The sequence below is a fragment of the Ambystoma mexicanum genome, chromosome 8 (assembly GCF_040938575.1).
Source record: "Ambystoma mexicanum isolate Mex_15411 chromosome 8, UKY_AmexF1_1, whole genome shotgun sequence".
Lineage (NCBI taxonomy): Eukaryota > Metazoa > Chordata > Amphibia > Caudata > Ambystomatidae > Ambystoma > Ambystoma mexicanum.
In genome coordinates, this window is record NC_090929.1 from 308,215,105 (window position 1) to 308,227,496 (window position 12,392).

Sequence of the window (12,392 nt, forward strand, 5' to 3'; positions counted from 1 at the left end):
CTAACAGAAACCTATAGTTCTTCTTAGACAGAATTCATTGCGAGATTATCACCATAACTTTTCGTGAGTGTTTGTTTCCCTTGCTCAGCCCCTTCATACTAACACTGCATAACTAACATTTGAGTGTCTCCTCGTTCTACATGCACCTGCCAACAGGATTTCGATTATAGTCACACACAATACGGGAGGCTATACTCTCAATCTTTCGATGAATATCATTTTTATTAGATTAATGAAATCCGTATCTGAGGAACAGGCAATCCATAGGGAGTTAGCTCAGAGTCACAGCAAAGTCTTCTAGCAGTACACGAAAGCGATAGAACAGTCCCAGGTTCATCATGAAAGGAACCTGGGTAACAGTCAAACACTCAGCTTTACCAAAATGTCGCTCAGTATAACAGGGAAGTCACCTCAATATTATACAGAAGGTGGCCGGATACAGAGAAGTCACCCACTGTGACAAGAACGACACATACTGTGCCTAAGGGCTAAAGAGGTCGAATCTTCATCTCACTTGTCTTGTAGGAATACTTGTCTCCTTTGCCTGCCATCCAGTTGATGCCTATCTCTACGATTGTGTGCACACCACGCAGGTACAAACCATTGAGATTCGAACGAAGACAGTCATTGTACCACCAGCCCCCCTTTTTCCCCAAAGCACAGTTGTAATTTGGACTTTCGTCGTTATCCTTCTCTGCAGTACTGAATTGTTGGTTGTTGTGATATGTGAAGGAATCGCCTGTAAAAAGAAGCAGAACACTTCATGTATTAGCTGGCGTCTGGTTTACATTAATACAAAGGTATAGGTAGTTACTTAGAGGTTCAACGCAACAGTTCTGAGCAAAGTTCTGAGCAAAGGATGCAGTGCAACAAAGCAATATGAAGTGTTAACAACATGAACAAAATTGCAAGTGTTGTGGCCTGCTATCATAACCTGCTTGACAATCTGATCTAAATGTTTAAAATCAAAGCTGTGCCCCTCAGCCGAATGAAGCAGGCACCCAAACACACCATTGGCAATATATACATTGTAGCCAATGGTCTTAGCTGGAAACGACATTTCTGTCTTTTTGCATCAACAACATCTTTTATTGTTAAATTAAGAACAAGTACACACTTAAGGGAGCATCAGTAAACGTAGCTGAAAGTTGGGTTAAAATAAGGAAGGCATATGAACAAGTCAAAACAACAGCCTTGCGAATGTGAGTGACTTCCACAACTCCGGTACCAGGCACGAATGCAGCCCACACAGTTTTGAATGTCTTATTTGAGGTCTGTTTGGGCAACATGCCCTGAGTAGGATCTAAGACTGAAGATTTGAGGATGTAAGCCTCTAAGCAACTGACTCTGTGACTTTAATGTCCAATAACTAGTGATTGAGATTACAGGCCCAAAAAGAGTTGGTGCAATCTCATAGGTATCATTGAACACAAGAGCACAGTCCTATCCCCTGGGACTACATTGGCATGCATGCTATGACTATGGTCAAAGAGGGCATTTCCATTTCCAGGGTTGAATGAATCTCATGGGTGTGCTTAGATAAAAGAAACCAGTCTTTTCCCTGTGACTACGTTGGCATGCATGTTGATATCATGGTCAAAGAGGACATTGTGGTTGTGTACCTGGCTCATAGGTAGTAGAGCACATACATATGTAACGTAATCCATTGTACTCGCTCCCTGCCATGCAAGCATTTCAGGGACTGTGCGCAATCACAATTAAACCCATATGTCGGGAGGGTTTAATTTCAATTGGGAACACTGCTTACCATGCCAGCATGGCAAGTGATGCTCACAATAAAAAATAAAGGCTGCCTGGCATGCAGAGTGCAAATGTGAAGGGCAAAAGGTGGCGTACACGTTATTGTTAACATTCCTAAATGTTCCTTTAATATAATTTATGTAATTTATTTGATATGACATCCCTTCCTGAAGTCAATTTTTTGGCCAGATTTCTTATACTTTTTCAATATCTGGTTTCTCTACCTGCAATATGATGTTGTTTTCCTTAGCCAATTATTTAATTCAACATTTTCCACAGAAACTATTTAATTTTCAAACAGTATGGATAATCGCCATTACCTTTGATGACATGTCTGCCGGAGATGTCTATTCTCTCCTCTTCCCTCACTGCTGTCTATGCAGTTTATGACCCCTCTTTAATTGCACAGACTCTGTTATAGTTTGCCTTACATTTATTTGATAAACCAATAACTCCTGATCAATGTGTATGGCTAGAAACACTTTTTAGAAAAAAAATACGCAATGCGTACTTGTCCGCTAGAATATTAGGGTAACATGGTTTGTGCTTGCTGTGCATATTTCCATGTCTAATTATTTGAATACCGTTAGTCTTTTCCGGGTGCTTCTGTTACCCATTCTCAAACCTTCCCAATAAAAACCCAAGTAATTTGACTTTTAACATATGCTTGAAGGGCACTTACAGTATATGTTCAGTAATACAGTTTAATACACTGGGCCTCATTACGACCCTGGCGGAAGACCATGGTGCTATTAGCACCATGGTCCATGCCGGTATGTTACCGACTCCGCCATGGAGAAAGGGGGAATTACCACCCCATTACAAGGTTGGCGGGGCAGTAATTCCCCCTTCCTCCATGGCCCTTCCCCATTCCCATTTTTGCCCCATAGGGCTCAATGAGAATGGGGAAGGCGTTAAGTACGGTGCCGCAAATTGCGGCACCGTAATTAGCACCAAGGTCCCTTTGCGGGTCCCTACTTTAACGGCTGGTCTTCACCAGCCGTTAAGGTCGGGTCCCGCAAAGGGACCTCGTAATTAGGCGCTAATAGGTTAACGGCGCCGCAGCCTTTTACGGCGCCATTAACCCATTAGCGCCTGGGTCGTAATGAGGCCCACTGTCCACCTTTGCTTGTCTTAGACTGTGTTACTGAGAGCTACTACGATAGGACATTGGACAGCTGTTTTAATCAGAGGAATTTCCATCTCTACATTCTTTTTTATCTAAAATGGAACAAGAGCAGTCATCTATTTGTCGGTGAGAGTGAGTTATGAGAATGAAATAGGAAGCTCCATTTATATGGCAAGTGCTCTCTTGAAAAGTCTTGCAGCTTATAAGTGATCATAAACACTTTTTAAAAAAAAGAAAAATATTACATATAGACAATTACATCTGAAATATTTGAAAGTGGGCACAATTATAGAGTACACAATTCTTAGCACACTTTAAGATTGCTTATCTGACAATTCCACATTTCTATGTCATATATAAACATGATGATTTAGAAAAAAAAGGCAAATAACTGAATGGAGTACTCTGGAGACTGAAGGCACTCTACAGAAATACTAAAAAAACATTGCTTTTATCACCATGCAATATCTAAAGCCAAACTTAATTTTAAGGTTTGTCCCAAAGAAAGAAAATAAATGCAGAAAATTGCAATCCTAGTCTTGTGCAAATTGTGAATAATGACGTCAGCATTTGCAGTAATAAGCATTTTCACCATGCAAGGGGGCGCTGGCCAGTCAGGAAGCTCTGACGCTGAGTGTATTTGCTGGTATAATCCTGTGTTCCAAATAGCCTGAATGCTGTGGGCCTGCGCCCCCTTCGCTTCCCCGCTCCCCTTCCCTGTAACATTTGTGTAGTTCACATGCAGGTGCTATGGGTGTGTGGACATTTAAAAAAAAAAAGAAAATAGAAATCTTACTTTGTGGCTGAGAACATACAGCATTTTCGGAGTCTGTTTCCTTGTTGATAATGTAGACCTCATCAAAATAGAACAGGGACTTCAGAAATGTCACCAAAAGGTAAGATTTCTTTTGTTTTTTGTTGAGTTAAACATACACCTAATGCAAATGTAATCCTCTGGGCAGGGCTGACCTCAGCCGGTAATGTTCTGTTTTTAGGCCATGGGCTGTTACAGGCAGGGTCAGCCCACCCTGAGGGTTATATCGCCTCACAGTAACCAAAAAGCAGCTGCATCCGCCTCTTGAGATTATTATTACTGGAGACTATTGCAGTGTCAAAGGAGGAGTAAAGAATGTTAGCTCAATCTTAAAAGCAATACCAAAGTTATTAACCATAAGAATCTGAAAAGCTGATCACACATTGACTGAACTGAGATTTTAGATGCATTTATGAGAGAGGAATTCAAACTATGAGGCACTTGGGTAGCAATCAAACCTAATGGGCCTCATTACACGGTAGGCGGTAACCATGGCGCTATTAGCGCCATGGTTGCCGCTGGTATTTTACTGTGTCCGCCTTGGTGGATGGCGGAATTACCGCCCTACTCCAAGGTGAGCGGGGGCGGTAATTCCCCATTCACCAAGGCTCTTCCCCATTCCCATTTTTGTCCCCATAGGGCATAATGGGAATGGGGAAGGTTCTAATTACGGTACCGCAAATTGCGGTACCGTAATTAGCTCCGAGGTCCCTTTGCGGCACCCTACTTTAACGGCTGGTAAAACCAGCCGTTAAAGTTGGGTCCCGCAAAGGGTACTCGTAGTAAGGTGGTAGGGGTTTACCGGTACCGGTGCCCTTACCAGTACCGGTAAACCCCTACCGCCTACCGTGTAATGAGGCCCAATGACATTTGATGGCAGAAAATTCCCCAAATGTTTTCTCTTCTTTTTGCTTTGGCCTTGTCCATTGCTGATCCCATCTCGTTCCATTTAAATTTTTTAGTGATGCTGTCCCCTGTTAGGATTGATAAACCTGTCACTAGGATCGTAATGACAACACCATGGGCCTCATTACGACTCTGGCGGTACGGGGTAAACTGCGCCGTAAAAGGTGCCAGCGCCATTTACCCCGTACCGCCTCATTAGAAGGTCCCCTCGCGGGACCCAGGAAGTAACACCTGGTCAAACCAGGCATGCTTACCGGGTCCCGCGAGGAGAAGAGGGAGCAAACAACGGGCCAACTCGTAATGGCCTGTTGTTTGCTCCCTCTCCCATTCTCATTCAGCCCTATGGGGGCTGAAATGGGAATGGGGAAGGACCGGGTCCGGGTCCTTGGAGGGAGGAATTACCGGGCCTTGCGAACTCAGACTGGGGCCTTATTACGACAGCCGAGGTCATAATAAGGCCCCATATCTTTTACCCAGAAGGTTATGGCAACCTCAATGAATTAAAAGGTATGGTCCCTATTAGGTCCTTCCCCACTCAAAAATGGCCACTGTGTAATCCTGGGAACTGACAGCACACGTAACCCAGAACTTCATCCAGTCTGTCTGTTAACGTCCCGGGGTCAACAAAGCACTCGTCTTTCAAACAATTTGCCAACAAGACTTCATGGACGTCGTTAGGATCCAAAATCCTTCCTGTCGCTGTTTTCGCTCCAAGACACAGCAAGCAAAGCTCGGATGCATCAACAACACTACCAGTGAAACGCAAGTAACGCAGCTTGACATTTTGGTAGGTAATTAGTTGCATCAAACTAGTTCCTACTAAACCCATCAATCTTCACAACAGAGTGAATCTTGCAACACTTTATTTATTTATTTTATTATTCATGTATTTATTGTTTCCTTGTTAGGCGCTTATTCAGCAAGTAAAATACTGTATCAAAGCGCCCACAGGATAAGGGGAGGGAACAAGGGAGTGAAATACATTACAAAACACAATGGGCCTCATTACGAGGCTGGCGGTAGCCGTGCCTGTAGTACAGGCACGGCTGCCGCCGGTATCCATTTCTTTCCGGCACCCGAGAATGGGCAATTACTGGGTGATGCCGAGTTTGGCGGGCCCGGTATTTGCCCATTCGCAGGTGCCGGTAATAAGGGACTCCCCATCCCCATTCGGCCCCATAGGGCTGAATGGGAATGGGGAAGGTGGTAGCACCGGTGCTGTTAATAACGATACTGGTGCTACAGTCCTGTTCTGCTCGCGGGTGCTGGTACGGCCACCAGGTCAGACCTGGTGGCTGCAAAGGCACCCACGAGCAGAACTCGTAGTATGGCAGTATGGTAGCAACGGTGCCGGTAGCGCTACCGGTACTGTTGTTGCCTTACAGCCATACTTGTAATGAGGCCCAATATTTAATAAGAGCAGTAGAGGGGGAAAAAGGAAGAAAGGATGACCCTACTATGCCTTGTGAGTATTCAGAACGTTTGAGTGCAGCAAGGAAGAGGACAGAGGGGGTAAGTGCTGAGGAGTCTGAGTCACAGATGATGTGCTTGGGTTGTTGAGTGTTACACGTCCTGGAGCCACATTAGGTGTAAGTGGGAACCTCCAGGGTGGAGGGTGTGCCAAGGCAAGTGCTGAGGGTAGACAGGAGCTGGGCCAATTGGGTGTGGGTGGTCAGGGATCCCGAGGATGCATAAGGGCCCCGGACACCAATCACAGCAACTGGGATTAGCAGAGGAGCGAAGAAGGGAAGGCGCAGGTTTGGAGAGTTGTCTTGAGGAGCTTCTGGAATTTAAGAAAGTCATGCTCAGGGCACAGCGGCGGGGGAGGCTGTTCAGTAGGAGGGAGCCAGCTGAGGAAAGCGATCAACCACCTACCCTCTGTTTAGCAAAGTGCTTTACGCACAAAGAGTTGGTGCCAGAGGAACATAGTGGTCTAGAGGGAGAGTATTTAGTAAGATAAAGTTGAAGATAGTGTGGTCGCCGGGCCCAGACAGTCTTGTGGATAATGCAGAGGGATTTGAATGTAATCTTTACAGCAACCAGGAGACAGTGAAGACTTTTAATGGCAGGAGATATGCGGTACCTAAGCATTAATGGACAGAATCTAACACATATCGACCGTGTTCTATGCAATGTGCTCCCGTCCCATCTCAAGAACGCTTTAAACAGTATAAAACTAAACTCAGTAAAGAATGCTATTTCCCTCTCCCGTCTCCTTTGATACATAGAAGAGGCTACCTGAATACTGACGCTACAGTCGCCGGGGGGTACTATCAGATACATAGGGTGTTATAGGGGAGGATAAAGCAAATAGTAAACTAATACCTGTTTATGTCTCCCCTTGCTGCAGCTCTTCCGTCACCAAAGACCGCCCACCTGAATTTCCAGCACTCAAATTCTTTAAACCATTAAGGTGAGGGGAAAAATAGATTTTGTTGACTTTTGTCACAAAACCACCTTCGTTCCCTTTTCTTCTTGACTATCTTCCTGGTTTCTGAAGGCCAGGTTGGTATCCAGAAATTGCCTATTTGACACCCTTGTCCCTTTGTTGCACATGTCTGGCCCTGTTGCTGGGCTCCTCTATGTTTCCCTTTCTACAACATGCCTTCTCACACTAAATTTTTCTCTTGTTCTTTTGCGTTCTAAATACATGTTTATTTTATTTTTACATGTATAAAAGCTCACCAAGCCCTCGGACCGCATTGCCGCTCTCTGCCCCAACTTTCAGAGCTATGTGGATCACACTCAGCTCATTTCCAGGCTCCCTTCCGCCTCCTCTTCTCCTTCTCTCATCTCTGACTGTCTGTCCGCTATCCAGGAGTGGTGTACCGCTGATGTCTTTCGCTCTTTCGCAGCCACCTTGCTCTCTCCTCCTCCCCACCCCTTTTTATGTCCATTAGCACTTACTCTTATCATTTGTCCCATGACCTTTGATAGCTGCTTGTCTGTCTCCCCCTTCCATCCTTGTCTTCTCCTCCCAATCCCCCACCACTATTCTGAATCATCATCTGATCTAGTATGATAGTCGCTTGTTTTGTTCCTCTCCTTCCCCCTCACTCCATACCCCCTCCTCTTGTAATACTCATGCACTACATCAATTGTCGTTAGGCATAGTAATGTTACTGCTTGCTTTGTCTAATTTTTCCCTTCCCCTCTCCTCCTTAATTGTTCCTTGCACTTCCCTATCTGAAATGTCGCCAGGCTGATTATGAAAGCTATTTCACATTCTGAATTGTTTCAAGGACTTGTTATAATGTAATTGTATTCTCCCATGTTCCCTCCCTCCTTGGAGCACTTAGAAACACATTGTTTATAGGCGCTATACAAATACACAATCAATTCAATTCAATTCAATGATCTCTGCCTTAATGACAGTAAGACTGAGATTCTCCTCATCGGCACACCTGCTCCCTCCTTTCCTATCGCTTTCTGACCGGCCTCTTTTGGCCCTCTTCCTTCTCCCACCTGTGAGGCTAAAAACCTTGGGGTCATTGTTGTGATAAACTGCTAGGCACTTGCAGTAACCTGCACTTGCACTAACCCACTGAGCTATCTTGTGTGTATTAGAGCCTATTCGAAGCGTGGAGGAAAATGCTGACATCAACCAGGCCTCTCGAACTGGGTGAGCCTGCATGCTTGTAAGGGGTTAATTGAGAAGGCCTTTCCTAAAGACATAAAACATCTAGCATTTGCAAGAGGCTCTACGCAGCCCTTGGGAGCCAGGCACAGCTTTGCACAGCTTTGCTCGTCTTCGCTCTGCGAGTCAGGTGCACTGATAAGGCAAGAATGTCTGATCTTCTCAAAACACAGTGCACGAAGCCTGGGAGCCAAGACTGGCTGTTTCCAGTCTTTTAACTTTCCAAGCGAAAACATGTTTACTGCCCGGAAGGGTGAGCCCAGAAGCTTCTCAAAGAGCTGATAGGTCATGATGATTGACGTGCAGCCCCTAATAAGAGAACTATATTTGGACCAGTGAGGTAGGGACTCATCCTGGGCTGTTGGTGAGACGCACGTACCAAGAGGAACAGTGCCTGGACGACCAGCTGTGCACTATCTGGGCCGAGACTCCTAGCATCACACCCCCGCTCTGGTGTAGGACTGTGGGGGCTTGGCCAGTCCTCCCCTCCTCTCCCGAGGAGTGCCGGGCACCTGTAGCGGCGAGGGTCCCGGGTGTGATCTGATCGTACCTTCATCAACATTTTATTAGGAGCGTAAGACAAAATAATTGCATATTCATCTGTGATTGACAATTGGCATTATACAGCTTGCACTTTCTATTTCCATATTATTGTAAATTGCTGCTTAGTTCTCATTAGACACTGTAGTTAATAAATGCAAGCATCATATATTCTGTGTGATTGGCTTTCTTCCAGACTGAGTTCATCGTGCGTCATAAACCTTACTTGTGTGGGAAGGTAATTAGGAGTGATTTACTTTGCACAAAGGGCTGGATCCCAGGGGGTGCGGGTTCTGTTTATCACTATAGTCATATTCAACTTCACACTCTCTTTCTCTCCTCACATCTCTGAAAAGACACACTACAGACTGCACCTCCTCAGAGGTATTCTTCCTTTCCTCTCCTTCCCCCAGTATCTCACTGTCTCCAGAGCTCTGGTTCTCTCTAGGCTGGACTACTGCAACAGCCTCTGCAATACCAGCCAAAATACTCTTTAATGCTGCCGCCATTATCTATACATCAACCACCCCTGGTACAGCTGACTACCTAGCTGCGAAACTCTGTTGTTCGGGTGGGTCACACACCTCCAGGGGCCACGCCATCACTAAGCTTGAGACAAACCTGACACATAAGAAAACAATAGGAAAGGGGTTCCCTTTGTTTCTCTCCTGCCTCTTAGAACATCATCCTGGAGGCAATTCGGGTGGTGGCAATATTCTTGCAGCTCAGAAAGGAAGCCAAACATTACTTTTCAGTCAATAACGTGGTGTTACCTACAATCTTTACAATCCTGAGTCACATCCCAACCCCATTCTGTAACATCCCATGCCACAGTTGGTAACACAATTCCTTACCTCATATGTTACCCTCAATGAAACGTACAAGACTTGTTTGCTTTTCTAGCTACATTTGCGCTTTATAACTCAAAAATACATACATACATTCAAAAAATTTACTAAAAAACAGGAAGGTGCAAACGCAACAAAGAAATATAGCCCATGTTGAGGTTACAATGACTGCATGGCCATATATACAGCTGTTTTCTCTGCAGAATGACAATCTACAGAATTGTCTTTTCTTTCAGGAGTCCGAACAATGCAATATACTGGAAAGAAAGAAGATTTCTGCCCAGATCATGATTCTAAATTGGAGGTTGAGTGGGTTGGGCATTATGGTAGAGGATGCACTTTTTCAGGTGCAGCTATCAACGATGTATATGCCCCTTCTAACAGGCATTTGGATAAAATAAATATTTGAAGTTTGAGGCAGGTCTCAGCCTGCCAACTAACATACAAAGCTAGGTGATATAACCTCCGGTAGTTTTTATATCCCGGCCATCTCTTTTTCTGAACAAGAATTTGTGTGCCTTCGAGAGGCCCTAGTATTTGACTTGTTTAATAAATTGATCCCCCATGCAGATCCATGCTCTAATTTGCCGTTCAGTGGTCCTTGCTGCACAGTTGGGACAATTGTGCTATTTGATAGAGTTTGAGTGAGAGGGATTTGTGAGTGTCAAAGAAAGTAAGCATGTCTGCTGTCAGAAGACAGAGACAGGAATGTTAGAGGAGGTAACAATTGATGTATTATGCCTTTCCATGCCATGTTACTGCTTTATTTATGTATAAACAGGGTAACAAAAGAAGAAAAGGGCATCAGGGGGACATGAGGAACCAGCAGTCAATGACTGCAAATTAACAGAAAATTAGATTGTACACCTACAATAGTTGTCTGAAAGTCCTGACAAGCTTGTTACTTCACTGGGTAAACATATCAGCAAAAGAAAAGCATATATATATATATATATATATATATATATATATATATATATATATATATATATATATATATATATATATATATATATATATATATAATATTCAGTAAAAGAAAAGTTTGTTAAAGGGACTTTATGGTTAAGTTGCGCTACTAAAAACTTACAAAATTCATCCAAGTAAAACCGAAAACCCCCTGAAATGTGCAAGTTATGGTAAGCTAAGCCCTATGAGGGCTCAAATGGGAATGGGGATGTACTGGGTCCGGGTTCCTGGAATGGGGAAATACCAGGGAATGGGGAAATACTGGGCCCTCCAAGGTCAGAATGGCCCGGTATTTCCCTATTCCAGGAACCCGGACGTGGTACCCGGTATGGGGTAGCCATGCCGCTAGAAGCATGACTACCTCCATACCTGTAATGAGGCCCATTGTCTACATTAACAACAGTGCTATAAACACACATATTTACTAACTTCTTTCTTTTACAATGACAGTGAAAAGCACTCTCCTGAAAAACAGCAGTGTCTGAAGTACGAACAAGAATTTAGAAGAGACCTACTCTTTCCATACAAAAAAGTAAGTGCAGCACTACCATAATGTTTTAACTGTTACTCAAACACACTAGAATTCTAGTATTGTAGAACAAACAAATGTATTAACCTTGTACCATTAGATTTAGTATCAGTGCTTCCCCTCACCAGCTGCATACTTTGTATTGTCATCTGAACCCAAGTATAGTAACACACACATACAAGAAAAGCCTACCCACCTTGATGTAGCTGGCCATTGCACAATCACACACCTCGACATACATCCTTACCGTCATACTCAGACACTCATGCACAAAAAACACGTACACTGCACAACAGCACAACCCACACTTTCTTTTTTCTCCAGCAGACCCCAAAGAATGCCTACCAAAAGCAACTCCATAGAAAGTAACGCAGAAGTAGAGCAAATCAAAATAAAAGTGTCCAAAATAATTATCCATCTCTAGCAGAATTTGTACAAAAAGTTCAAACAAAACAGCTAATACAGTCATTAAGTGAAACAAAACAAACTTCCAGTACAGAAACTTTGCCTCCTCTTTCAAAATGTAAATCAAACAGAAAGTGATTAACAAGACTTCAGCTACCACTACTGCTAACACTGCACCTATAAATCTTGATGAAGTGGCAAGTAACCATATAAAAAAAAAATATATTTTACAAAAATTTTCCGCCACAAAGTCCTTCAGAACCTTATAAAAACAGGAGAGAAATCATGCACAACCCTGCAATCCTTCTCAAAAGGAAGTTATTTATTTTAGTTTTAAACAGAATGAAACCACTAACAAAACTAACTACTAAACTACAAAAAAGACTTCTCAATAAATCGAATATCAATAAAAATAGCTTTTTAAACATCTTTGGAGGTGAATGGAGTCACACCATGAGCACAGAACCATATTTTAATGAAGAAGCAAACAAACCCAAATGCCATACATAGCAGTGGACGAGGGTATGAAAAACGTAATAATACCATTATGGAACAAGAAACGCTACTCACAAAAATATCCCCAGAAAACTCAGAAATCACCTCTCCATTCCACTGAACCAAAACATCCAGTCTACAAATGGCTGTGCACATCAATGTGTAACATTGCCAAAAAATCTTTCAAATCATTATGCCAGTTCCTCAATCAGTATGTAAAAAGCTAAGACAAATTCTAAATGAAACAACTACAAAATAAGGATGCCTGTCCAGTGCGCAAATACACAGGACTACAAGGACATTCATTAGCCTGCATTTGAGGACCTATTTGCAAAAGCACCTTCCATCATATCAAAATG

The 12,392-nt window shown here is 43.4% G+C and overlaps 1 protein-coding gene across 1 annotated transcript in view; it reads right to left on the bottom strand.

The window, feature by feature from the left end:
• Window positions 1-203: 203 nt before the first annotated feature.
• The window catches only part of LOC138471865 (ficolin-2-like), a 512,022-nt gene continuing 499,833 nt past the window's right edge, over window positions 204-12,392 (bottom strand). Inside the window, exon 10 of the mRNA XM_069609724.1 lies at window positions 204-739. Coding sequence (XP_069465825.1) covers window positions 489-739 — 251 coding nt within the window. The 3' untranslated portion in view covers window positions 204-488. The remainder of the gene's footprint in view (window positions 740-12,392) is intronic.